The 27,946-nt window shown below is 53.4% G+C and overlaps 1 protein-coding gene across 2 annotated transcripts; it reads left to right on the forward strand.

Moving 5' to 3' along the window:
• SMYD1 (SET and MYND domain containing 1) lies at positions 1-27,935 on the forward strand. Of its 2 annotated transcripts, XM_054391530.1 has the most exons (10): positions 1-171; positions 9,203-9,379; positions 10,054-10,267; positions 12,893-13,023; positions 15,093-15,131; positions 17,973-18,165; positions 22,696-22,788; positions 23,869-24,032; positions 25,607-25,775; positions 27,568-27,935. In XM_054391530.1, exons 1-10 carry the CDS (start codon positions 35-37, stop codon positions 27,724-27,726), a joined length of 1,476 nt encoding a protein of 491 aa, XP_054247505.1. In that variant the 5' UTR covers positions 1-34; the 3' UTR covers positions 27,727-27,935. The 2 variants fall into 2 exon arrangements, with proteins under 2 accessions (XP_054247505.1, XP_054247504.1); XM_054391529.1 differs by lacking the exon at positions 15,093-15,131 and having other exon boundaries at positions 35-171.
• The last annotated feature ends 11 nt before the right edge of the window (positions 27,936-27,946 follow it).

A 27,946-nucleotide genomic window follows, 5' to 3' on the forward strand; every position in this document is an offset into this window, starting at 1 on the left:
GGCTCACCACCTCACAAGCCTCGGGGTCCCTGGGATGACCAAAGGGGGAATGGAGTCGGTCGAACTGTTCACGTCGGAAGGCAAAGGCAGGGGCTTGAAAGCACAGAAGGAATTCTTGCCTGGGGATGTCATCTTTGCAGAGCCAGCCTATGCAGCTGTGGTTTTTGACAGGTAAGAGAAAAGCACTTTGTAAACACAGAGCAAAAACGATCTCAATGCAAAATTTCATCTGGCTGGATGGGGAGAAGTTTGGAAGTGTCTGGACACTGTCAGAGAAGGGCATGAAGGGGAGTCAGAAATCCTTCAGTAAAAACATATCACAGTTTACAGGGCTCAGGTCAGTTTTTTTACCTTTCATATGGTGCAGTCTGCTTCCAGGATGTGTCTTTGCAAGGTGCTTGGTGCTGTCAGCTCTTAGCAGGAGCTGGGTGTGCTCTGAGGTGCAGCACAAAGTCAGACCCATGCTGCGCTCTGGGGAATGGCCAGGAGTTGGTGTAGCTCGGGGACAGCAATCTCAGGCTGGCTTTGCTGAAGCCACGAGGTGTTGTGTGTGAAAAGAGAGACACTGAGTGTCCAGAGAAGAGCAGTGGGGCTGGGGAGGGGTTTGGAGGGCAGGTTGCACAAGAAGCAGCTGAGGGAGCTGGGGGTGTTTAGTGTGGAGAAGAGGAGGCTGAAGGAGACCTCATTGCCTTCTACAGCTGCCTGGAAGGAGGCTGCAGTGAGGTTGGGTTTGTTCTCTTCTCCCAAGTGATAGGATGAGAGGAAATGGGCTGAAGTTGTGCCAGAGAGGTTTTGATTGGGCATTAGAAAAAATTTCTTTGCTGCAAGAGTGCTCAGGGATTGGCACCGGCTGCCCAGGGAGGTGGTGGAGTCCCCATGCCTGGAGGTGTTCAAGAGGCTGTAGCTGTGGTGCTTCAGACATGGTATAGTGGTCATGGTAGCTGGGTTACAGTTGGACTCGATGATCTTAAAGGTATTTTCCTACCTTAATGACTCTGTGATTTGCTGATTCTCTGAAGTGAGTTCCAGCCTTCTCCACTCAGGTGTACCTCCTCCCAGCTGCACCATTCAGTGTCATCACTTTCTGCCTTCCAACTGGCATCCAGTGGGGATGTGCCAGTGATACTGCTTCTGTTCGAGTGACTTTGTATTTATAGCCAGCTGAGCTCACTGGAGACAAGTTTCTGCTTTCACTCTTGCATGAGACTAGTTTTAAATTTCTGTTCATAGATTCATGGTTTGGGTTGGAAGGGACCTCAGAGATCACCCAGTTCCAACCCCCTGTCATGGGCAGGGACACCTCCCCACCGGCCCGAGTTGCTCAAGGCCTTATCCAGCCTGTTCTTGAACACCTCCAGGGAGGGAACATCTGCAACCTCCCTGGGTAACTTGTTCCAGTGTCTCTATGTTGCTGTAGCCCCACTGATGTAGCCAGAAACAGAATTCTGGGGCAAAGGAATTTGTTTTCCTGCTGCTTGTTTCAAGGAGGAACACCATTCAATTGTGTGGCTGGTAGGTGCCGCTTCTGCCCTTCAACTCGGTGAATGATCCTGAAGGACAAAAGGAACTAATTTCTGTGTTAACCTCCCATGGGGACGGACAACCCTGCAGCAGTGCAGGTGAGGGGGGACCCGCTGGGAAGCAGCTCTGTGGGAAAAGACTTGTGAATGCTGGTGGACAACAGGATGGCCATGAGCCAGCAATGTGCTCTTGTGGCCAAGAAGGCCGAGGACATCCTGGGGAGCATCAATAAGAGTGTGGCCAGCAGGTGGAGGGAGGTTCTCCTCCCCCTCTACTCTGCCCTGGTGAGGCCATGTCTGGAGTTCTGAGTCCAGTTCTGGGCTCCCAAGTTCAAGGACAGGGAACTGCTAGAGAAGTACAGGAAAGGGCTATGAAGATGTTTAGGGGACTGGAACATCTCTTTTAGGAAGAAAGGCTGAGGGACTTGGTGCTTTTCAGCCCAGAGAAGAGAAAACTGAGGTGGGACCTCATCAGTGCTGCTCATGGGATCACAGAATGTTAGGAGTTGGAAGGGACCTCCAGAGCTCATCAGAGCATCCTCACACCAAAGAAGTTTCTCCTCATGTTGAGGTGGAACCTTCTGTGTCCCAGCTTGTCCCTGTTGTGCCTTGTCCTATCAACTGGGCATTGAATATCACTGAATGGAGATGTGGAGAAGCTCACAAACCATTTAACCTGAGTTTATTCCATTCTGTACAGGTGACCTAAATCACACCTAAGTCCTCCTGCTCCGTATTATTATCGGCTAGCTTGGAATCTCTCTCCTCAACATCCTACAGAGGACAGCATAAGAACAGTCCAAGATGTAGGCAAAGCCCACTTGGCTATCAAAGCCAAGGCTCTAACACTCCATTAAACACAAGTGCCTAAGGAAGGGCACCTACTCTTCCAGCAGAGAAAGGACAAGGGAGGTACTCAATAGCTGGCATCAACTGAGTATACCTGTAGTAGTGAATTATTAGCATGAAAACAGTTTTGGTCCTTTAAAAAGGGAGCTGGAGCTAAGCAACAAAGGACTAAGCACAGTTCTGTCTAACAGTGAGCTGGGTGAGGGGAATGAGGCACCCCCAGGCAGTTTGCAGGTGACACCAAGTTGGGTGGCAGTGGTGATCTGCTGGAGAGTAGGGAGGCTCTGCAGAGAGACCTGGCCAGGCTGGATTAATGATCTGAGGTCAGTGGGATGAGGTTCAACAAGGCCAAGTGCTGGGTCCTGCACTTGGGTCACAACAACTGCAAGCAACACTCCAGGCTTGGGGCAGAGTGGATGGAAAGCAGCCCAGTGGAAAAGGATCTGGGGGTGCTGGTTGACAGCAGCTGAACATGAGCCACAGTGTGCCCAGGTGGCCAAGAAGGCCACCAGCATCCTGGCCTGGATCAAGAACAGTGTCCATCAGGAGTAGGGTGTCCCTGTGGTGGGCACTGGTGAAGCCACAGCTTGAGCTCCTGGTTCAGTTCTGGGCACCACAGTATGGGAAAGACATTGAGGTGCTGGAGGGTGTCCAGAGAAGAGCAGTGAGGCTGGGGAAGGGTTTGGAGGCTGTTGTACAAGAAGCAGCTGAGGGAGCTGGGGGTGTTTAGTGTGGAGAAGAGGAGGCTGAGGGAGACCTCATTGCTCTCTACAGCTCCCTGTGAGGCCAGGCTGAGGGAGCTGGGGCTCTGAGCTTGAAGCATTGCTGCTGATTCAGGTGTGCAGGGCAGTGTGGGGAGGATGGAGCCAGGCTCTGCTCAGGGATGTCCAAGGTCAGCACAAGGGGCACTGGGGGCAAGCTGGAGCAGAGGAGGTGCCAGGGGAACAGAAGGGAAAACTTTGTCCCTGTGAGGGTGCTGGAGGCCTGGAGCAGGCTCCCCAGAGAGGTTGTGGAGTCTCCTTCTCTGGAGACTTTCCAACCCCTCCTGGATGTGTTCTGTGTGCCCTGCCCTGGGTGCCCTGCTCTGGCAGGGGGTTGGACTGGATGATCTCCTGAGGTCCCTTCCAACCCCTACCATGCTGTGATTCTGTGAATCCTCCTCTATTCCTTTGCACTGCAGCCATCTCACCTGGCTTTCCCAGAGCAGTGAAGGAGGTGCTGAGGCTGCTGCATGAGAAATGGTTGGCAGATGATGTTTGGGTTATGTGTGTCCCAGAGATGAGATTGATGCATTTCCTGTGGCAGTACTAAGCCCTCCATGCTGGCAGGTCTAACAACAGATCTTAATTCACCTGCATCTAACTCAAGCAATCTCAAGAGCTATTTGCTGCTTCTGCTTTCACTGAGAGCTGTGCTTGCAGGAGCCATGGTTTAGCTGGCAGTGCTCTGTCACCTTCTGCATCTGTTGGCTGGCGCATTGAACCATTGCCTTTGTGACTGCATCCAAGATTTGTGGTAGTCATGCTTCCCATCTATGTCACAGCAGAGCTCATGAGTCCCTGGGAGCTCAGCTCAGTAGATGTTTGGATGAGAAGCCAAGGAAACCTAAGGCTCCCAAGAAAGTAATTTAGTTCATCCTGAAGTGGCAGCTCCCTGCCAGGGCATTCCTAAGTCCCTGACCTGGCAGGGCTTTGGTGGGCTGGAGGCATGACTGTGCTAATGAAGATCCTGTGTTCAGGCAGGGTGAATAAAATAGTTCTCAATCTGTGTGAAGATGGCAGTGAAGGAGTGGCCAGAGATCACCCCAGAGCCATGGTGGATTCAGACACAGCAGAAAGCAGCTGTACTGGCCCCATGTTAAAGCAGAGGGGGCTGTAGGAGTGCAGACATTCAGGGCTCCTGGCTAGGGGCCAAGTGTCTCCCCAGCAACCTTCATGGGGTGGCCATGCAGCACCTTGACCACACCGGCAAGGGCAGCTCCCTGTACAGGGGAAGACAGCTCCATCTGGGCCACCTGGAGCCATTGTGGGACATGCTGACATTCTCTAGGCCAGGCAGGGAGGGCTTTTGTAGATGAGTGATTTCCACAGGCTGAGAGGCTGGAGTTTGGCCTCAGGCTGCTTCCCCTGTCCTTGGGGCACCTGAACTGTTGCAGAGGGGATGACAGGGGAGACCACTGCAGGCCTTTGGTGTCCTTGGTGTTGTCTGTCTCCAGGAGAGGTGGTATCAGAGCCTGTTGTAAGGCCCAGCCCCGGGGCCAAGGCAGAGCCCCATGCTGCTGTCCCCATTTAGGGCAGTCATGTCTGAGTGCCTCTAGGACAGCAGGAGTTTGTGTGACTGCTTGGAGTCACCTGGGGCACTGAGGGGCTGGCAGGGTCAGTAACTGTAAGTGACCATGGATGCAGGCTTGTGTCACACTGTGCATTTCTGCACCTCAGTAGCAATGAGGCCTTTCAGGACGGGCAGGAAGCTGCACCAGGCTGATTTACTTTGGAAGCTCTGGAGAGCTTCTGCAATGAGGAGCAAAATGAAGAGACAATATTGCAGAATTTTTCTGTTGTCAGAGAGAGAGCTGGGGGAGACAAACCTCTGAGGAACTGGGCTTGGCTGCACTGTGTTTCACAGATGCACAGATTGCAGTGGGTTGAAAGGGACCCTCCAAGGGCATCTTGTCCAATCACACTGCAGGCAGCAAGGACACCCCTAACTACAGCAGGCTGCCCAAGGACACATCCAGGCTGATCTTCAGCCTCAACCACCTCGTGGGCAGCCTGTTCCAGTGTCTCACCAGCCTCACTGTGCACAACTTCCTCCTGATGTCCAACCTAACTCTGCCCTGCTCCACTTTCAAACCATTGCCCCTGGTCCTATCCCCACAGCCCCTTCTGAACAGTCCCTCCCCAGCCTGCCTGCAGCTCCCCTGCAGATATTGAAATGCAGCTCTAAGGTCTGCCTGGAGCCTTCTCTTCTCCAGGCTGAACAGCCCCAACTCTCTCATTCTGCCCCATAGCAGAGATTCTCCAGCCCTCTGATCATCTTTGTGGCCTCCTCTGGACCCTCTCCAGCAGCTCCTTGTCCTTCTTGTGTTGGGGGCTCCTTATCTGGACCCAGCCCTGCAGGTGAGGTCTCCCCAAGCAGAGCAGAGGGGCAGGATCCTCTCTCTCCATCTCTGGCCACACTGCTTTGGATGCAGCCCAGGCTGCCCTTGGCCTTCTGTGCTGCCAGTGCCCATTGCTGGCTCATTTTGAGCTTCTCATCCACAGGCACCCTCAAGTCCTTCCCTGCAGGCTGCTCTCAATCTCATCTTCTCCCAGCCTTGATTGTTACCAAGGGTTGTGCCAACCCAGGAGCAGGACCTTGCACTTTGCCTTGTTGAACCTCAATATTCCCCTCCAACTCATCACTTCTTGCAGAGAAACTCCTTTAACTGCCTCCTCACTTCCTGATTGCCCCCGAGGTGTGCAGGTGGCAGGATCCTGCAGGAGGGGGCCCCGGGCGCGGTGCCTCCCGGTGCTTCCCGGCACGGCACGGCACGGCACGGCCGTGTGGCTTTTCTCAGCCCTCTGCCTGTCCTTTGCCTTACAAGGAGTGCAGTTGCTCTTGCACCTCTCTCCCCGCTGACCTGACAGCTGACAGAGCACAGCCTCACATTTCTCACCAGCTCGCAGCTCGTTTGACTCCTAGGAGCTGGCTGCAGCCCCTTTCCCTAACACAGGCTGCCTGCTGCCCCAGCCCAGGTGCTTGCCTCTCCCCAGCTCCCTCCAGCACTGCTCGCTGTTGTTTTCCAAACCTCTTTTTCACACCCAGTTTTGTCTGCTGAGGATCATCTGCTTTACATCAATAGCTTGCTTAATCCTGCAGGAGCCAAGGTGCAGGCTGGGTGGTGCCAGCAGCTCACCCAGTGCTCACCCAGTGCTGCCAGAGGAGTGCCAGTGCACTTTAACTGTGCTGTGACACAGAGCAATGTCCTTGTGCCTGCTTCTGTGTGCACACAGCGTGTGTATAGTTTATACATTACATAGTGGGGAGGCAGGACAGGCTTGGGGCTGGGAACCCTGGGGTTGTGGGTCTGATTCCCACCTGTGACACATCTTCCTCCTGTAGTCATCAGTACAGCTTTTATTTCTTTCTGCCTCAGTTTCCCCACTATGCAGCTGATAGTGTTCCCTTGGGGTGTTCCCTTGGTAAGGAAGCCTCTGTGGGCAGTGAGATTTTTGCCATGGGTAGAACCTCTGTCCTGGGACCAGCAGTACCTAAGGGATGGGACTTGAAACCCTCCCATACTGTTGAGCCTGGCTGGAGGCAGAGATCAAGTGAGCAGCTGCCTGGAGAACAGCTGGGGACACCAGACAGGGAAAAGCTTCCTCTAGCAGCAAGGGGAAAGTCCCAAAGCTACTTTTGGGCATAAGACCAGATTGTCTCCTTCTCCTTCCCAGTGAAGGATGAAACAGCTGGAGATGTGAAATGGGCACCTGGGGGAGATTTTTAGCACTGGACACTCTTGGAGGGAGGCTATCAGGTAAGACTTCTTCATCAGTATCCTCTGATATATTCCCCCCCACCTTAGTTATGTTGGTATAATCGTAGTATGTTTCATGGAAACCCTGTTTGGGACCCCTAAGATGAAGCCTGCTCCTTTTGGAAGGTGTTCCCAGTCACCCCATCACTGTCTGACTCACAGCAGCCTCTTAGCTGGTTAAACCGCAGCGCCAGGAGCAGCATTTAGTGTTGCTGACATCAGAGAGCATCTAGAGGAGAGCTCTGCCTCACTGGCCTGTCTACAGGAAGGCTCTCAGTGGCCTGAAGAGCAGAAAGCTGATGCCAGACTAAGCAGGGAGGACTTCATGCTCTGAGGGCAGAGCACATAGAATAGAATCATAGAATTGCTTTGGGTTGGAAAAGGCCTCTAAGATCATCCAGTCCAACCAGCAACCCAACCCCACCATGGCCCCAGGTGCCATGGCCACAGGCTTCTTGAACTCCTCCTGGGATGGGGACTCCACCAGCTCCCTGGGCAGCCTGTGCTAATCCCTGACCACTCTTGCAGCAAAGAAATTGTTCCTCATCTCCAACCTAACCCTCCCCTGGCACAATTTCAGGCCATTTCCTCTCCTTCTATCACCTGAGACTAGGGAGAACAGCCCAACCCCCACCTCACTGCAGCCTCCTCTCAGGGAGCTGCAGAGAGCAATGAGGTCTCCCATCAGCCTCCTCTTCTCCAGACTAACCAACCCCAGCTCCCTCATCCTCACACCAGGCACTGTGCTCATTATCTCGTAGGAGGCACATTCTGTGCCCCTGACCAGCACTAATTCCTTGATGTTCTCAGCTCAGCAGTGTACCAGCCTGATGCAGATGAGATCCCCTGGACCTTATTGCTAAAATCTTAGGGTGTCCACAGACACAAGTGCTGCTCCCTAACCTTGGCATTGCAGCCAGCCTGCACCAGCTCCTAGCCCAGACAGTGCTCCTGCGAGCTCTTGAGGGTTCATCTTTCCTCTCTCCAGTGGTTTGGTGTCCCTTGTCCAGCCCTGGGCAGCTGAGAATCCCTTTGTGCCTCAGCATTCATGCTCGGGGGGCTTCTGGCTGGCTGGGCCCCTGCTCTGATCCTGCAGCCTTCACTAACCCATGGCACCTGTCTGTCTGCAATCCCTGAGACAAGAAGGCCCCAACCCCACCCTGGGCTGGGGCTCTGGGCTGCTGTCTCCTGAGGGTGAGCAGACAGGAGATGTTCTGTGACCGAGGGAAGCAGAAGGCAGAAACCGCTTTGTGATGAGGAGGAGCTGCAGACAAGAGGGCTGTGAGCTGGTCAATGCCTTATTGCCGTCCTCCTTTAAACAAACAATTTGTCCTGACAGCCAAAGGGAAGAGCAGCAGTTCTGGGCACTGCAGGAGCATTAAGCTGGGTGGGGCTTTTCTTTGCTTCCCAAAGACTCTTGAGGGCTCTCTCTTGGTGGTGTGTGGAGCCCTGGGGCACAAAGCTGGCAGAACCTCCACCTGGGCCATAACCACCTCAGGGTGAGCTACAGACTTGGGCATGTGTGGTTGGAAAGCTGGAACTCAGAGGAAAGCTGCAACTCAGAGAGGGACCTGGGGGTGCTGGTTGGCAGTCACTGCCCATGAGCCAGCAGTGCCCAGGGGGCCAAGAAAGCCAAAGGCCTCCTGGCTGGCATCAGCAGCAGGGTGGGCAGCAGGGACAGGAGGTGACCATCCCCCTGTGCTCAGCACTGGGGAGGCCACACCTCGAGTGCTGTGTTCAGCTCTGGGCCCTCACTGCAGGAAGGACATTGAGGGGCTGGAGCCTGTCCAGAGAAGGGCAACGAGGCTGGAGAAGGGCCTGGAGCCCCTGGGCTAGAGGAGGGGCTGAGGGAGCTGGGGGTGTGCAGGCTGGAGAAGAGGAGGCTGAGGGAGACCTCATTGCTCTCTGCAGCTCCCTGAAGGGAGGTTGGAGTGAGGAGGGGACAGCCTCTGCTCCTTGGTGGTAAGGGACAGGAGCAGAGGAGACGGTTCCAAGCTGCAGCAGGGGAGGTTCAGGCTGGCTCTCAGGAAATCTTTCTCAATTGGAAGGGTTCTCAGACATTGGCAGAGGCTGCCCAGGGCAGTGCTGCAGTCCCCATCCCTGGGGGTGTTCCAGCAGCCTGTGGAGCTGGTGCTTAGGGCCATGGTTTGGTACTGAGCCTGCAGTGCTGGGTGGAGGGATGGCCTTGAAGAGCTTGGAGGTCTCTCCCAGCTGGATGTGTTCTGTGGTTTTGTGATTCTGTGGCTCTGTGACTCTGTGTGTGGGGCTGGCCCTTCACTCAGGTACAAGCCTAGGGGTCCCTCTGTCCTTGCAGCCTGACACATGTCATCTGCCACACCTGCTTCAAGCGGCAGGAGAGGCTGCACCGCTGCGGCCAGTGCAAGTTTGCTCACTACTGCGACCGGACCTGCCAGCGAGCAGCCTGGCTGGAGCACAAGCAGGAGTGCGTCGCCCTCAAGAGGCACGGCAAGGCTCCCTCCGAAAACATCCGGTGAGAGCTGCCCCCGGGGCACACCCGTAGCCTGCCAGGCACCACAGCACAGGACATCCCTCCGCAGGGTGGGGAGGAAGCGCCAGCTGACCTGATTTGGATGGGTTGGAGGTGGGATGTGGTTTAGGAAGGACCAGGAGCATCCCTGAGATGAGGAAATGGGGAGCTGGAGGACATCCAGGGTGTGAGGGGGTTGTGCTTTTGCATTTTTTCCGGTGCGGGGCCCCAAAAACTCTGCTGCAGCTGAATGTGATGAGGCAGACCTGCCCAGGGTTGTTTAGGAGGTGCAGGAAAATGGGAAATTGGTGGAAAAGCAGAAGAGGAGGTGGGCTCTTCTCCACTTTGTCTACAGGAATTATTGGATTCATAGCCTAGCTCCATCATGAGAAAAGACAGGAATCCTGAAGGAAATGAGAAGGCTGAAGGCTGGGGACCTGGGGTTCTGTGGCACTTCCCCAGATGAGAACTTAGTTGCCAGGGCAAACCCCTGCATCTCCCTTTCCTTCAAAAGCCCAGGGATGGTGACCAGCCATCAGCTATCTGGTGCTGAGCCTGTCTCAGTTTGTCTGTCTGCACACATTTCCCACCCATGAAAAGAATGTTGATGCTCCTTCAGTCCCTCTCCTTGTGATGGGTGGTGGAGGGCCTGACAATTGGGACTCTGTGCTGCCCAGGTTGGCTGCCCGCATCATGTGGAGGATAGAGAGGGAAGGCAGTGGGCTGGCAGAGGGCTGCCTGGTCTCCATCGACGACCTGCAGAACCACGTGGACAGCTTCAGCGAGGAGGAGAAGAAGGAGCTCCGTGTGGATGTGGAGAGCTTCCTGGAGTTCTGGCCACCCCAGAGCCAGCAGTTCGGCATCCAGTTCATCTCCCACATATTTGGAGTGGTATGTTGGGGGGGTGGGAGAGAACGTGGGGAGCTGCTGTTAGTGCCAGCTTCCTGGAGGCAATCTCCTCCAAACCAGCCCAAGCTGAGGGTACCCAAGGTCATCCCTCTCTTACCCTTAAGAGGCCTGGGACAGCCTGGCCAAGCAGCTTGAGCAGAGCTTCTGTGCTGGCACTGGGAACTGAAGCATGGCAAGGGCAAGGTCTAGAACCTATTATCTGGCTAAACATGCAGCAAGAGGCTCTCTGGGCCATGAGTGCTGCACTGATAGCCAGGTCTTACTGGGCATCTCTCTGCACCTGGCAGAGATGAGAAAATCAATTGAAATCTGGTTTTCAGTGAGCATTCCTAGAGTCATCCAGGTCAAAGCCATTGTCCCTTGTTCTGTCACTCCCAACCCTTGCAAAATTCCCTCCCCAGCTCTCCTGGAGCCCCTTCATGTATTGGAAGGCTGTTCTAAGGTCTCCCTGGAGCCTTCTCCAGGCTGAACAGCCTCAACTCTCTCAGCCTGTCCCTGTAGGGGAGGTTCTCCAGCCTCTGATCATCTTCACAGTCTCCTCTGGACCCTCTTCAACAGTTCCATGTCCTTCTTGTTCTGGGGACACCAGAACATATATAGAAGTATTTGTGTATTACATTTGAACGGAACAGAACTGGTTCAGTAAATGCATAACTGGTGATTCTCTATCATGTGCACTGAATTTTTACATGTGTATTATAGATTTAATATGTATACATAATATAAAAATAGATAAAATACACAAAATACATTTGATAACATCCATTGCTTTCTTGTTAACCACACATTTTGTTCTCAGTATAGTAGAAAAGGAAACTCCCAGAAGCCAGCTGAGGCTGATCTGCTCCAGGCCTCCAGCCCTAGTACAGGTCAGTGCATCCCAGGCTTCAGTAACCCCTCAGGCAGCAGCACTGCCCTAGGGGCCAGGGGAAGCTGAGGGCTGATGCACATTCTGCTGGTAGCTGTGGTGGAGAAGTTGCTTTGCCAGCCCTGGAGCAGAGAAGGGACAGAGCATCCCTTGGCAGTCACCCTACGAAGACAATCCACTCCAGTGGGTGCAGAGTCCTGTGTGCTAGTGATTGGCATGGTTTGGCCATGCAGAAGTAAGAGAGTACAAAGTACAGAATCAGTTAAGAAAGGAAATATAACTATTAACAGAGTGAAATAACTAGCAGCTGAGTTAATTTTCCTTTGGTATATCTGGTTGTGTTTCCCCTTTGCAAATACTTCCTTTGGTTATGTTTGCAACTACAACCTGCTCTGTTCCTATGTGGTAATAATGTACCGGAGAGGAGCTCAGAATCCAGGCTTGGCCCTATCCTGCAAAAGCAGTCACCCTGGGCACTGTCTGGGACTCGTAACCTGCAGCAATTGATTATTATTAGGTGGGACCATCCAGGTTTAATGCACCTCTCAAGCTTAATTTCTGACTGACACCTGCATGAATTTGCTTTCTGCCTATGCTCTGCTTGAATTGCCTCCAATTCACTGTCCTGTGACCTTCTTCTGAATTGTTTGCAGGAAGCAAATATGAGCAAAGCAATCCCTGGTCAACCCAGATTTATTTCAGCCATCCCAGATGACTATTAGCAGCAGCTGTTCTGCAGCATTTACTCAGCTCTGCTCTGGCTCGGTCTGTCTGCATGAGTCCTGCATTGCTTCTCTTCTGCTGTTATATCCCAACTACAGATCTTGTTGCTGCGATGACCTTCTACAATGGCCAGGCTGGAGAACTGCCCTCAACAAGGGCAAGCCTAGAGTACTGCATCTGGGGAAGAACAGCCCCGTGTGTCAGTACAGGTGAGGGGCTGGCCTGCTGGAAAGCAGCCCTGGTGGACTACAGGCCAACCTGAGCCAACAATGCGACCCTGTGGCCCAGAAGGCCAATGGCTTCCTGGAGCCCACCAAGAGGAGTGTGCCCAGCAAGCAGAGGGAAGTTCTCCTCCCCCTCTGCTCTGTCCTAGTGAGGCCTCATGTACAGTACTGGGTCCACTCTGGGCTCTTAGTACAAGAAGGACAGGGAACTGCTGGAGAGAGTCCAGGAGAGAGATACTGAGAGGACTGGAACTTCTACCTTACAAGGAGAGCCTGGGAGACATGGGGCTCTTTAGCCTGCAGAAGAGTAGCCTGGGAGGGGTTCTCATCAATGCTTATAAAGAGTTACGGGGCAGCGTCAGGAGGATGGAGCCAGACTCTTCTCAGTGGTGCCCAGTGACAGGACAAAGAGCAGTGGGCACAAACTGGAGCCCAGGAGGTTCCACACAAGCATGAGGAAAAATTTTACCTGTGAGGGTGCTGGAGCCCTGGAGCAGGCTGCTCAGAGGGGTTGTGGAGTCTCCTTCTCTGCAGCCATTCAAACGCTGCCTGGACACTGTGATGCTGTGTGATTTATTGCAGGTGACTCTGCTCTGGCAGGGGGGTTGGACTGGAGGATCTTCTGAGGTCCCTTCCAAGCCCCACCACTGTGATTCTGTGCTCTTACAGGAAGCTCTTTCTCCTTAAAGCTTGTGGATGGATGCTGGAGATGCTGCTTCCAGAGCATCAGTGGCAACTGAGTTCAGCTTTTTTCTCCTTTAATGCTTCTTCCTGCCTGTGTTTTGGGACTAGATCAACTGCAATGGCTTTACCCTCAGTGACCAGAGAGGACTGCAGGCTGTTGGCGTGGGAATCTTCCCCAACCTGTGCCAGGCTAACCATGACTGCTGGCCCAACTGCACTGTCATCTTCAACAACGGCAAGTGAGTGAAGTTTCTTCCCTTGGGCAGGGCAGGATGCATCCAAACTGGCAGCTCAGCAGCCTCTGCTAGCCCCACAGTGCCAAATCCCTGCCCCAGGACATCTGCTCACTCTTTTTTCCTTCTCTAGCTCAGAACACAAGTATCAGGACTCTCTTTCTAAAGAGGAACTGTTTCCTCTCTCATTGTTTTTATTTCAAAAATTATTACTTGATGCACTAAACAAACACACAAAGTCTGACCCCAAACCTGCTGAACCAGCAAAGAGTTTCTGTGAGTTTTGAAAGCAGACTCAGAGCAGGTGGATAAAGGTCTAAGTAGCTGCCTGCATCACCCCTCCCAGTGATGCCTTTTCGTACAGAACAATCACAGTTCATAACCGTTGCACCAAGTCCACAACCCAAAGGCTTTCCATGAGCACAGCTTGCAGTCAGCTGTGGATTGCCTGCTGCTGATGTGTGTGACCCCTGGCACACTCAGGGAGTGGTGGCTGTGCCACATCCACCAGACATTGATTAACCCTTAGTGACAGTTGTGACTGTCACCTGCAAACCCAGGCAGGTGATGGCCTAAGCTACTGGGCATTGCCCATTCCTGGCCAAGTCCTGTAAGAACTTGTGGGGCCCAATGATAGAACAAGGAACAGTGGGCACAAGCTGGAACCCAGGAGGCTCCACCTCAACAAGAGGAGAAACTTCTTTGGTGTGAGGGTGCTGGAGGCCTGGAGCAGGCTGCCCAGACAGGTTGTGGAGTCTCCTTCTCTGGAGACTTTCCAACCCCATCTGGTTCCTGTGTGCCTTGCCCTGGGTGACCCTGCTGTGGCAGGGGGGTTGGATTGGGTGATCTCTGGAGGTCCCTTCCAACCCCTAACATTCTGTGATAATCTATGATAAAAGAAAACTTCTGCAGGGGTGGAAAGAGATGAAGTGAGAAAAGCAGGGATACTTCAGCAGCAGAGGGAGTGGAGGCTGCTGCAGCCAGCCAGCAGTGGGGATGCTCTGCCCTCTGCAGTGGGGGGGGATGCTCTGCCCTCTGCAGTGGGGGGGGGATGCTCTGCCCTCTGCAGTGGGGGGGGGGGGGGGGGGGGGATGCTCTGCCCTCTGCAGTGGGGGCATGCTCTGCCCTCCCAGCCTCCAGGCTCTAAGAGGTGGAAACTGCTGCTGATCCTGCAAGCTACATCACGTGCAAGACATAACTGGGAAACACGCTTGCCCCAGACTGCACAGCCACAGTATTTAATCTTCATTCTCCATTAAGATGTTACAAATTCCCATATTCACCAAACTTTAGTGGTGTAAGGTAGCACCCGAGGGCCCCCCTCCCTGCTTCTGTAACTAACACATTGCTTGAGCCCTCCAGTTATCCCTGCTGGTTTTATCTGCTAAGCTGTGCCAATGTTTATCAAGCAGCTGATAAGGAGCAAAGAGAAAACCAAACTGCTTTAGAATGATTACCATGGAGGGCAACAGGGGCTGACCCAAAGTTGGATTGGAGTCTGTGTTCTGCTATCCAATTGCCCTGGATCAGATCTATAATGGAATGATGGAAAGCCTCCCCAGCAAGCCTGGGAAGTGGAGAAGGTAACCAGCAGGGATAGCAGCCCTGAAGTCTGAGTTTGTGGGTGGTAAGTAGAAGAATGACATTTTGTTTGCCTGGTGGCTCCTTGAACCTCCCACATGTATCCTACCCCTGACTTTACCCCTGGGCAGCTGGTTATTGGCTAGCTGTGGTCTGTGAAGGTTTCTTCTCTTTCTGTGGAAACCTGCTGGTGAGCCTCTGTTGTGGGGACTATGCTCTCTATAAACATTTGAGGCACAGTGTTGGACTTTAGGACCCATCCCACAGAGCACAGCCCTTGTTGCTGATATCCCAGGCTGATGTCCATTCCAGGCTGTGTTTTATGGCAGCTGCACAGCCAAAGCAAAGCTCTCATGGAAAGACACATGAGCCAGGCAGAGGGAACCCCCTTGCCTCCCAGCAGGACCACATCCTGCTGCCCTACCCTCTGTGCCCATCAGTTTGTTGTCGTACTTCTACCTGTGTAAACTGCAGATGTTTGTTTTGTCTTTCAGTCATGAGGCTGTAAGATCAATGTTCCACACACAGATGAGGTGGGTTGGTCTTGAAAGCATCCTTCTTCCCCTTGCCCTGTTCCCCTCATGCCCCACCTTTAATGGAAAAATTGCAAACAGCCCAAGGGGCTTCCTCTGTTTGTAGAAAAATTCACTTTCCCTCTTTGCCAAAGTTCTCCTTCTCCCCTGTCTAAAGCCCCACTAAACCCAAACCTCACTTAACTCTGCACTTTGTAGCACCTTAAAACAGTAGTGGTAATCCTCTGACTATCTCCCCCCCCAGCAAACTCCTTCTCTGCCTTCCCACTCTGTCCTTTGGCTTCCTCCCTGTCAGTATTTCCCCTTTCCATGTCTCATTTCTCCTCCCCTGATTATGGCAAGAGCATGAAAGTTGCAACAAGGTCTTGCTAATCTTAGACAGCCCAAAATAAATCCCATGGTCCTAGGGGGATGAGCAATGAGTGTGTTACTGACATACTAAAGAGCTCACACTCCTCTGCCACCAGCCCTGCCTGCTGAGCACCTCCAGCAGCATCACAGGAACTGGAGGTTTCATCCTTTCTGTATCATAACACCTGAGGAATGTTTTACCTTTTCATGATGCCACTGCTGCCTGATCCAAAGGAAGAAATCCTGAAAACAGATGCTAACCCCCCTAAAGCTCTCTGCATAGCTCACTGTGCTCGGTGTGCTACAGCCAGTCCTGTTGGAGGGACTCTCTTGTCTTCAAACATTCCTTTCAACCAAGCACAGACATTTCCTCAGCGAGATGTGAGATGCTCCTCTTCACCACTGACGCTCCCTGGGTACATTAGAGATAGGACTACAAAAGGGGGCAAAAGATCTTCAGTTCTGATGAGAGTTGCTATTTCGGGGCAGGTTTTGTTCTGAGCTGTTGGACTCTGTGTCTTTCAAGGTCCTGGGTGCTGGGGCAGACAATGGGGAAAGAAGCTGGCAGCTGGCAGTGTCTCTTTAAGTACAGCATTTCAGCTATGCCATGTGTTCCGAGGCTTATCCCCAACAATCCCCTCCACACAAGGGCTGGGTGCTTAAAATATACCTGTGGTGCTTAGGCTATCAGGGGCATCATAAAAATCAGAGGCTTTGCTTCTCTGGTTGCATGACTCGAACTAACAAGCATCCTGGGAAGCGTGAACAGGAATGTCTCTGTGTCAACCATTCCTGAGGGAGTTGCTCTTTCCAGGCACACTCTCCTGGGGTGAGGCTTGCACCCTCTCTTGGCTGGCACTTCCCTGTGGTTGTACCATGACTAACAGCTGCCCTTTGTGACCATGGCATGTGCAGTGAGCAGTTCTGTATGAAATGTGCTGTTGATGTCATGTAACACCTGGGGATGGTCAAGGCCAGCCCTGGAGACTAGTTTTCACAGCAGCTTTAGCACAGCTGAAGGGCTCAGAGCTACGTTCTTGGTGCTGAGAGTTTGTGGCAGGAGTTCCAGAGGAGTTACAATGCCTGCAAGAGTGGATTCACACACAAAAAGTCTTGTCCTCCTCCTAAGGCTTATTGTTAAGTGCACCTGCTGAGACCGTTGGGTTCTGTGCCACCTGTGCTTTTGGTCAGCCCATCCCTGGGTCCATCCTAAAGCTATTGTGTTCAGGTGGGAGCCAGGAGGTGCCCCCGGGCCCATCTCGTAGCAGGGGTGTAGAGCAACCATGCTGCTGAGGTCAGCAGAGCCATCCAGGCAGGCTGCCTGTGGGCAGGGAGCCCCAGCAGTGAGGTAGCAGGCAGCAGGGTGACAAGGACAGGAGGGTGGGAGCTCAGACTGTAGGACTGGCCTCGCTTTGCTGACTAGTAAGTTTGGCTACCTGCAAACCTGTGCTTAACCAACCAACTGCTCTGAGCACAGAGCCCAAGGGCAGAGGTCTCAAGGGCAGGGAACAAATTCTAACCATGATTAGAGTCACTAGCAGGTGGGGAGAGGTGGGTAGAGAAAAATCACCTCACAGCTGGTGTTTGATGGAACTTTTGCCTTCTCTGGCCAAGTTCTTCAGCCAGTTATGTTCCTCCAGCCTCTGCAACTGAGAGATGGCCCAGGGTAAGTGGGAGATGGCCCAGGATAACTGGGAGCTGAAGTGAAACATCAAGGGAATAGTTCTGAGTGTTATTTGAAAAGCTTTTGCAGGGAAAGCCATGCCAGAAAGGTAGGAATCTGGCTCTCGAGAAGCCTGCTGTTAAGGATTTGCTGGGAATTCTGATTTAGCAACAGGGACATGCAGTTTCCTTTTGGTTAATATTAGCAATATCAGACCCAGAGGGCTATAGAACAAGCACCCAGAGGGCTATAGAACAATCAGACTGTTCCCAGAGAGCTGTTTCTAAGCCTTCATGAACAGGCTGAGGGCATCTCCTACCTGGCAACTAGAGAGAATGTGCTTTCACTTTTCAGAGTGAAGATGATACTGAAAGCAGATGGCTCAGAGCTGGGAGCCTAGCCAGGGGTGGGTGGGTAGCATGCAAAGCTGTGCCTTAAAAAAGCCCCAGAGTCCAAGCTCAGCGTCGTGCAAGGCCTCTGGGGTAGTCCTGATCCCAAGGCTTTCCTCTGCTGAAATCCCCTGCACATAATGATAGTTTATGTCTAGGTTCATCCCCCATCTGGGTAAAGTAGTGGAGCTGTAATCTGGTTGTCGTTTAGACCCTTAAGTATCCTTGCCAGGGAGTCACAGAGGGGCAGGAGAAGCTGCTGTGACCATGTTTTTGGCCTGTATTCAGTCAACCATCTGCACATTGCCTCCTTGGAGAGCTACAGCAGGAGCTCAGGGCAAGGGCAGCTCCCAGCGTTAGTTCCTGACAATGGCTCTGTGGCTGCACCTTTGCTTCTGCTGCTTCTCCAAGACCACCTCTCGGCTCCTTTGCACCCAGGATCGAGCTGAGGGCACTGAGCAAGATTTCTGCAGGGGAGGAGCTGAGTGTTTCCTACGTGGACTTCCTGAGCCTGAGCGAGGAGCGGCGCCGGCAGCTGAGGAGGCAGTACTACTTTGACTGCACCTGTGAGCACTGCAAGAAACAGATCAAGGACGACCTGATGCTGGCAGTGAAGGCAGGGGAAAGCAAGGTATGGGTTGTCCTGCAGTGTCCAAACCCAGAGGTGACTCTGTCTCCCCCATCAAGGCCTCTGTGTGTGTCTCTGTGACCATGGTTGCTCAGCTGATGGACACACTATTGTGCAGAGCAGAGTCAGGATTTGGCAGCAGCCTCACTACTGCCAATGTAACAAACAAGAGCAGAACTCAGTCCTTATTGAGCCCAGCACCAACCTGAGCCCACCATGCAAGGCCAGCTTACAGGATCACAGAATCACAGAATGGGAGGGGTTTGAAGGGACCTCCAGAGCTCATCCAGTCCAACCCCCCCTTCCAGAGCAGGGGCACCCAGGGCAGGTCACACAGGAACATATCCAGGTGGGGTTTGAAGTTCTCCAGAGAGGGAGACTCCACAACCTCTCTGGGCAGCCTGCTCCAGTGTTTGGTCACTTTCACAGGGAAGAAGTTTTTCCTTATGTTTTTTTCCTATTATGCAACACAAGGGCAGGTTTTAATTTCAAAAAGCCCACAGAAGTTGCCTTGAACTGTAACCTAAAAGTCCATCAACAAGCAGAATGCTAAAATATTGGAAAATTAGGTCTAGAGCTGAGAAGAAATGATGGTGTTTAGATTGTGGGGATTTGGGAACTGAAAGGGAATCAAAAGTTTAGGGCAGCAGAAAGGAAAATGTGTTGCAGGTGAATGAAGAAAAGCTGCTTTGGTGTGAGGGTGCTGGAGCCCTGGAGCAAGCTGCCCAGAGAGGTGATGGAGTCTTCTTCTCTGGATACACTCCAAACCCACCTGGATGTGGTCCTGGGCAACCTACTAAAGGCAAACCTGCATTAGCAGGGAGGTTGGCTTAGATGATCTGCAGAGGTCCCTTCCAACCACCAGTCTGGGATTCTGTAATTCTGAGGTTCTTGGGGACAGGACTGACCCGTGCTGCATGGTGTGTAGAACATGGTCCATCACAGCATCTTAGAATGGTTTGGGTTGGAAAGGACCTCAGAGATCATCTACTCCAACCCTCCCTCCCATGGGCAGGGACACCTCTCAACTAGATTTGGCTGTTCAAGGCCTCATCCATCCTGGGCTTGAACATCTCCAGGGAGGAGGCAGCCACAGCAACCCTGGACAACCTGTGCCAGTGTCTCACCACCCTCACTAGAAAAAATTTCTTCTCATCTCCAGTCTCAATCTCCTCTCTCCCAGCTCAAAGCCATTGTCCCTCATCCTGGCACTGCCAGCCCTTGTCACAAGTCCCTCCCCAGCTCTCCTGGAGCCCTTTCAGGTACTGGAAGCTTCTCTAAGGTCTCCCTGCAGCCTTCTCTTCTCCAGCCTGAACAGCCCCAACTCTCCCAGCCTGTCCCCATGGGGCAGGTTCTCCAGCCCTCTGAGCATCTTCATGGCCTCCTCCTGTGACTCTTGTCTCATGTACGTGTCAGGAGAAGCTGGGGATTGCTGAGTCTGAGTTTGTCCTTGTGAAACATTTGGAGGAGCAGGAATTTTGTGACACTATGGCACGCTGTGGGCAGACCTGCACCTTTGGGTGTGAAGTGCCTGTGCAGGAGCAGCCTGCAGCTGTCCAGGTGCATGGTTTCAGCTGCTCCAACTGCCCTCCATGCACAGCCAAGGTGTGCAGCCCGAGCTCACCCGTGGAGCAGGCTGGTGCCCATGCCATGTGCTGAGCTCAGGCTCCTTCTCTCACAGCTGCTTGGAAAAGCTCTACCAATGCCCAGCAGATGCTCAGCTTGTAAGCTCAGCCACCACTCTGACCTCCTGCCCTTCAGCCCTGCCAGCCAGCAGCAAAGTTCCCCTTGTTTACATTCACAGCTGCCTCTTGGCTCTCCTAAATTGTGTAAAGCCTTTGACAGGCCAGGAGGTCCTGGCCACTGCCTGCATAAGGACCTGGCTGGAGGGCTGCACTCAGAGGGCTGCAGTCAGTAGCTCAGTGTCCAAATGCTCTGTACTGGGACCTGTGCTGTTTAGCATCTGTGTCACTGACATTGAGGCACCCTCAGCAAGTCTGTGGATGACACCAAGCTGTGTGGTGTGGCTGACAGGCTGGAGGGAAGGGATCCATCCAGAGGACCTGGACAGGCTGCAGAGCTGAGCCCAAGCCAACCTCATGAAGTTAAACAAATTCAAGTGCCAGGTCCTGCAGCTGGGTCAGGGCAATGCCAAGCACAAACACAAACTGGGTGAGGAGTGGCTCCAGAGCAGGCTGCAGGAGAAGGCCTTGGGGGTGTCAGGTGGTGACAAACTCCCCAGGAGCCAGCAATGGTCCCTGGCAGCCCAGCAGGCAGCTGTGTGCTGAGCTGCATCCAGAGCAGGGAGAGCAGCAGCACAGGGAGGGGATTCTGCCCCTCTGCTCTGCTCTGCTCAGACCCCACCTGCACTACTGCCTCCAGTTCTGGGGCCCCCAGCACAAGAGGGACATGGAGCTGATCAGGGGGCTGGAGCATCTCTCCTGTGGTGCAGGCTGGGAGAGTTGGGGCTGTTCAGGATGGAGAAGAGAAGGCTGCAGGGAGACTGTAGAGCAACCTTCCGGTACCTGAAGGGGCTCCAGGAGAGCTGGGGAGGGAATTTTGATAGTGCCAGGATGAGGGACAATGGCTTTGAGCTGGAACAGGGGAGGCTGAGGCTGGAGATGAGGAAGAAATTCTTCAGAGTGAGGGTGGTGTGACACTTGCACAGGCTGCCCAGGGAGGATGTGGAAGGCCCCTCCCTGGAGGTGTTCAAGGCCAGGCTGGATGAGGCCTTGAGCAACCTGGGCTGGTGGGAGGTGTCCCTGCCCATGCAAGGGGCTTGGAGTAGATCAACTTTCAGGTCCCTTCCAACCCAACCCAACCCAACCCAACCCAATCCATTCTATGAATCTATGATTCTATGTAAGGCTCTGCCAGTGCCCAGCAGATGCTCAGCTTGCCTGCTCAAACACAGTTCTCACCTCCCATCCTTCACCCCTGCCAACCAGCAGCAAAGCTCTCACTGTTTATATTTCCAGCAGGCTTTGGGCACTGTGGAAGTGCTGCTTGAAGTCCCTGTTCTGGGAGTCCTGTGGCTGTCTGTGCTGATCTTATCTTCCCCTCCTGGCTCCTGCACGTTGCTGGGGAGCACAGGCCACAAGGGCAAAGGGTGGGAGAACTCAAGTCACTTCTTCCTTTTTCCCTCTTGTGTTGAGGGTCCCATATCTGGACCCAGCCCTGCAGGTGAGGTCTCCCCAGAGCAGAGGGGCAGGATCCTCTCTCTCCAGCTCTGGCCGCACTGCTTTGGATGCAGCCCAGGCTGCTCTTGGCCTTCTGTGCTGCCAGTGCCCATTGCTGGCTCCTGTCCAGCTTCTCCCCCACCAGCACCCCCAAGCCCTTCTCTGCAGGGCTGCTCTCAGTCTCATCATACCTCAGCCTGGACTGATATTGAGGATTGCCCTGACCTAGGTGCAGGAGCTTGCACTTGTCCTTATTGAACCTCATGAGGTTCTCCTCAGCCACCTCTCCAGCCTGTCCAGGTCCTTCTGGATGGCACCATCCTGTCCTTCAGCCTTATCAGAAGTCTGATTGACCAGATGTGGGAAGAAGACAATGCGACAGTCCTACAGTTCTGACTCCAAATCGTTGTGTCCTTCACTGCAATGTTGAGCTTCTGTTGATCCACACCCAGAGGTCCTGAGCTCATGGCTGCTCCCTATTGCATGTCTCCAGAGTAGGCCCTTCCTGCAAGCTCCTGGAGTCCTGTGCTGGTGGGCTGATATGAGATGCCAGGTTTCCAGAAGGGAAGATCAGATGGAATGGTTTGGAAATGCAAGTTTCAAAGGCTGAGAGCAGCAGGAGGTGAAGGATGGGGCTGGGTATCACTGTGCCATGTTTCAGCACTGCACGAAGGGAGGGCATGCAGCTAGGCAGTGCTTTGCCAGGCAAACTTAGATGTGTACCACATCTTCAAATGCATGGTGAGATCCAAACTCCTCTGAAGTGTGTGGGAAACCACATTTCAGTCTCTGGGTGCAGCTGAAATCTGAGGCTGAGTACGTTATGGTGTCTGGAGCTAAGAACAGCACTGTGCAGAAGGAGGGAAGTGTGGTGGCCTTTCTTAGCCTCACTGCACCCAGCCCTCACTCAAGATCCTCATTCCTCCCAAGCAGCTGCACTAGGAGCAAGCTGATACACACCAGCTATTGGCTTTCACAGGCTCTTGGGAGTCTTGTGAGAACTCCCAGTTGCAAGGTCAGTTCTGACCCTTTTCCAGTGGAGGGAAGTAGGGAGAAGAGTTAAGGAACCAAGTTCTGTATGCCAGATGTACCTGGCCACCATCCTGAGCAGCACCACTCTTGCTGAAGTCAGCAGGAGCTTCAGCTCTCAGCTTGGTGGTGAGACCTTTCCAGCCCAGCCTTGGGCAGGCCTGAGAGGCACTCTGGGATGTACAACCAGCAGGTGGTGTGGGAAGCAGCCCACTGAACTGGTCTGGGTTCCCAGACTCTGGAACCAGCATCCCTTCAGCCAGGGTATTTGGGCATGTGCCAGGCACTGCCTTTTCCTCACTGTTTTCCCTGACCTTGTCCCCAGCCCTCTGCAGAAGCAGTGAAGGAGGTGGTGCAGCTCTCCAAGGACACACTGGAGAAGATCAACAAGGCCAGGATGGAGGGACTGTACCATGAGGTGAGCGCTTTGCAGCTTACTGAGAATGCACTGCCAGGGACAGCAGGTCCTGACCCCTCTGCATTGGTGCTGGGAGGATGAAACAAACCCCCACTGCTGTGCCCTGAATATCTCTGTCTGCTTCCTGCTCCCTCTGTCCCTTTCTGCCCTCTGTAGAGCAGCCCAGGGCAGCAGCCCAGGCTGACTCACTGGGGAGTGGTGACACAAGGAGACTCAGCTGACTTGAACCAAGGGCCTCTTGGGTGGCAGACCTGAGTCCCAGAGAGAATGTGATGAGTCAGCTGGGTCAGGTAGCCTCATGCAAAGGGGGGATGGGGAGCTGGGGAGAGGGCCAGCATGGTCAGTGGCCCTGCCCCACTGAGCTGTGGGCTGTGACTGTCTGTGCTGATCTCTTCCTCACCTCCTGGCTCCTGCATGGTGCTTGTTTGCTAAGTGCTGAGCGTGGATGTGTGGTGTGGGAGACCCATGGCACACCTGGAGCACAGGCCACAAGGGCAAAGGATAGGAGAACTCAAATCACTTCCTCCTTTCTCCCTCTTTTGCTGACCCAGGAAGTATTTAATGGTTCTCTTCAGAGTGTTACAGCTTCAGTAAAACTCTCCAGGCTGAGCAACAATCTCTGGGTTTGAACTTACTGCAGGAAAAGGCTGAAGCTCCCCCAAGCAGATCTCTGGACATGGGTCATAGCAGATGTGACACCGCTGAGCAGACAGGCAGGGCACAGTGTGACTGCATGTCTCCAGCCCTGTGGGGTGTTTAGGAGCATTCACTGCATCAAGTGCTTGTAGGAGGTTGAGTGATGGTGTTGGAGTTCTGCAGGCAGCTGGTGCCTGACCCAGCTTGCTGAGCTCTCTTCTCCTGGGTGCTAACATCACTTCTTCCTCACCAGTGTTATGAACTGGGAGAAAGTGCTCTGAGCACCAAGCACTTTGCCTGGCTGATGTTTCTTGGCAAATCAAAGCATGTCCTGCCTTCCCCAGCCTTCAGGGAGGCTGACTGCTCCTCTGGGACTGGTACAGACCACCCAGGCCTTTGGGGGGCTGACTTTGCTCTTCCTCTGCCTGCTTGCTCCGGGCACAGGTCGTGAAGCTGTGCCGGGAGTGTCTGAAGAAACAGGAGCCTGTGCTGGGGGACACCAACATCTACCTCCTGAGGATCCTCAGCATTGCCTCTGAGGTGCTCTCCTACCTCCAGATGTTTGAGGAAGCAGCTGACTACGCCAAGAGGATGGTGGATGGCTACCTGTATGTCTGTGCCTTATTTCTGGCAGCTCTCTGTGGTTATGCAATGCCAGGCAGTGTGTTACAGGAATCATGTGCTCCCATCAGCACTGGCATTCAGACTGTGACCTGATTGTATCACCAGACAGAGAGGGACCCCTTCTGGAATGCACAAGAGCTCCCAAACATCTTGATTTACTACACTGTAACAGACAAAGTGTTTGGGTACATCTTTCATTAGCCTTTTTGTTCTGTCTCAGCAGCATCTTAGGGCTGCCCCGGTAGCAAGACCCATCCTAGGTGCAGGACAGAGGGGCTGTCACCACAGACGTCCTGTTGCACTGCACCCTGCAGGCGGAAGTTGCAGAGTAAACTATGGCAAAATGGCTGCTGCTCAAGATAGCAGAGAGCCACAGAATGGGAGGGGTTGGAAGAGACCTCCAGAGCTCATCCAGTCCAACCCCCTGCCAGAGCAGGGCACCCAGGGCAGGGCACACAGAACACATCCAGGTGGGGTTTGAAAGTCACCAGAGAAGGAGACTCCACAACCTCTCTGGGGAGCCTGCTCCAGGCCTCCAGCACCCTCACAGGGACAAAGTTTTCCCTTCTGTTCCCATGGCACCTCCTCTGCTCCAGCTTGCCCCCAGTGCCCCTTGTGCTGTCCTTGGCCATCCCTGAGCAGAGCCTGGCTCCAGCCCTGCACATCGTTATCCCCAGCAATAAGGGCAGCCCTCAGGCTCCTCTGTTCCAGGCTCCAGAGCTCCAGCTCCCCTCACTCCTGATTAATCCATGGATTTTTGTCTGGGCTAACTAACACAGCTCTGTGGAAGAAGCTCAGTGAGAAGAAATGAATTCAGGCTTAGTTCACACAGATGCAGGGCAAAGTTCAGAGTCAAACTGGAGCACTTCAGTATTACAGAGGTTTTACTGCAAGGCCAATGAGTATTCAAAAGAAAAAAGTACCTCCCTTCCTTGCTTCAAGGTCTGCCAGCTCAAGGTGCCAAGCAAGCCCTTGAAGGCAGGGTTTTGGGTAAGTCCAAGTGGCCTCTAACACTATCTCAGATCTCAAGTCAGATGTAAAGACCAAGTTTCATTTTTCCCAGCTTGGGTACTGACCATAGAGAGTGATCTGAGTCCCCAGAGGCAGGCATGTGTCTCCCAGGGGGGAGATGAACATTTCTGGAGTTTCTGGAGCCTGCTTCTCTGCTCACTCTGATGAGACACTGGTGGCTGCTGCAGTCTCAGTTTAGGCACTGCACTGAATGTCTGAAGTTCAGTTGGTGCCATCTGGGCTGCAGGGTCAGATGTGGATTCTCTCTGTGCAAAAACAACATGGAATGACAGAGCTTGGCATTCTCCAGCCCAGGTGTCCAACTGTCCCTGCTCACAGGGTGTTCACCTGCTCTCACAACAGCTCGTGCCCTTTCCCTGGGTCACTCATGCCTGCCCCTTTCCGAGCAGGGCTCCCTGGTTCAGTGGCACTGAACACAACAGCCTCTGGAGTGAACAGTCTGCTCCCTGCCAAACACATCACCTCACTGACAAACAGCTGGCAACCCAAAGCTTTCCTGAGCTGAATTTTTCCATTATTTTCCCAGGAAAATATATCATCCCAACAATGCCCAGCTGGGCATGGCGGTGATGCGGGCAGGGGTTACTCACTGGCATGCTGGGCTCATTGAAGCAGGGCATGGGCTCATCTGCAAAGCCTATGCCATCCTCCTGATAACCCACGGACCTTCCCACCCCATCACCAAGGATCTGGAGGTAGGTGTCATCTCTTGTCTTGTCTCTGCTGTCTGCTTTCCATGCACTCTGCCCCAAGCCTGGAGTGTTGCTTGCGGTTGTTGTGACCCAAGTGCAGGACCCAGCACTTGGCCTTGTTGAACCTCATCCCACTGACCTCAGATCATTAATCCAGCCTGGCCAGGTCTCTCTGCAGAGCCTCCCTACTATCCAGCAGATCACCACTGCCACCCAACTTGGTGTCACCTGCCTCAACTCCCTCACCCAGCTCATTGATAAAGGTGTTAAACAGAGTACCCTGCTCTGGGGAACACCACTTGTGACTGGCCACCAGTCACAAGAGAACAGCTTTTCTCCTGCACCATTACAAATGGCCACTGAGCCCCTAAATCTTCTTTGGCACTGCTGTGCCCAAGGCCAGAGTCTCCCATTCTGCACAGAGCTTTTGGGTGGATAGCATCACAGGCTGACTGTACTGACTTGACATGTGGTGGATGCTCCCAGTATACCAACTGGTTTTCATTACTGGTGTCCATTTCTCTTTTTCCCCCACTCCCCAGTCCTTCTAAGCTGCACGGTGACTGGCAGCCCTAGCTTAGGGCTGAGAGCTGCAGGTCCCAGGGCTTACAGCTGCTCAGCTGTGATGGACTCTTTACAGCTGCAGGGGAGATCTGCCATTGCTTTAACTTACCTGATCTGTTGGCTTTACAGAATTCTCCTTTATTAACAAAAAGAAAGTGCATGAGACCGTAAAGGGAAGCTGGGGAGGGTCTGTTCAGAAGGGGCTGTGGGGATAGGCCAAGGGGCAATGGTTTGAAAGCGGAGCAGGGCAGAGTTAGGTTGGACATCAGGAGGAAGTTGTGCACAGTGAGGCTGGGGAGACACTGGAACAGGCTGCCCAGGGAGGTGGTTGAGACATTCAAGATCAGCCTGGATGTGTCCCTGAATAGCCTGCTCTAGCTGGAGGTGTCCCTGCTGCCTGCAGGATGATTGGACAAGATGCCCTTTGAGGGTCCCTTCCACCCCAATGCAATCTGTGACTCTGTGAATGAAATCCTTTCCTGCTTAGTCCCCACTGCTGCACAGCTATAACCTTTATCGGTGCAGTTTCCTATCGCCAGGACTTTGTACCCAAGGCCAACCTGGCTGCTGACTGCTTCCCTGTGGATGGCAGAGGCTGAGCCCAGCACTTCCATTTCCATATCTCCCTTCCCACCTACTTGGGAGGAGAAGAATGGACACTGGCACATGCTTATCTCTGTGCTCCCAGCTCAAGGCCAAGGGTTGAATCAACTCACAGGCAGGTGGAAAGGATTCCCTAAAATCTCTCCTGGGCCTCTGCTGTAGTGCAGCACTGGGAATGAGTGCTCCTGATGAGTCCTGGGATGCAGGAGATGCAGCTGTTGCATGGCTGAGAAGGGGCTGAGCATCACTCTGCTCTCTTCTGCCTCCTCCCACGGGAGGTTATTCCTGCCCTTCTGATGAACCACTGCTAAGGTGAAGGCCAAGCTGTGGGTGGGAAATGCCCTCTGTACCTTTCTCTGCATGGCATCACCTCCAGGTCCTGTGCCAGGTCTGGCATAATGAGGCTGCCCAGCAGCCTTTGGAAAAGGTGGGTGCAGGAAGGGCCTCATCACCTTCAGAGTTCACAGGCAGCCAGGTTGGAGAAAGTCTCTGGATTCCTGTGTCCTGTGTCCTGCTGAAGGGTCATCTAAAGCCAGCTGCATGCCATACTATGGCCTAGGACAGTGCCCCTTGTTTGCTCCCCTGGATATGCTCTGCCTCACAGGCTGTGCCCTGCTGTGCCCTGCAGGTCATGCGTGTCCAGACCGAGATGGAGCTGCGCATGTTCCAGCAGAACGAGTTCATGTACTACAAGATGAGGGAAGCTGCCCTCAAAAACCAAAAGATCCAAATCATGCCTGAACCCAGCAATGAGACCTCACCAAGCCTCTTCCACAAGAAGGAGTAAACCCATGCCTTGACCCAAATCCATGCCCGTGGATAATGTTCCCATCATTACTAATGCTGTGGCCTATCCTCAGCTCTTATTTCCAGTGGCTCCAGACTGACAGCATGGACCTGCTGGGAGAGAGTCCTGAAAGCTCTGCTGAGGGTGCAAAGCACAAGAGATCTTGGCAGAAACAACATCCTTTTTTCTACCACCAGCATTAAAATCAAAGCCAGAAAGC

This window comes from Indicator indicator, chromosome 23, assembly GCF_027791375.1.
Source record: "Indicator indicator isolate 239-I01 chromosome 23, UM_Iind_1.1, whole genome shotgun sequence".
Classification (NCBI taxonomy): Eukaryota; Metazoa; Chordata; class Aves; order Piciformes; family Indicatoridae; genus Indicator; species Indicator indicator.

Excerpts from the sequence above, each read along its gene's own strand:
- SMYD1 (XM_054391530.1), top strand. The coding sequence starts at position 35 with ATGACCAAAGGGGGAATGGAGTCGGTCGAACTGTTCACGTCGGAAGGC. Across the intron at positions 172-9,202 it reads GCAGCTGTGGTTTTTGACAG|CCTGACACATGTCATCTGCC; the intron begins GTAAGAGAAAAG and ends CTGTCCTTGCAG. Across the intron at positions 24,033-25,606 it reads AGGATGGTGGATGGCTACCT|GAAAATATATCATCCCAACA; the intron begins GTATGTCTGTGC and ends TTATTTTCCCAG.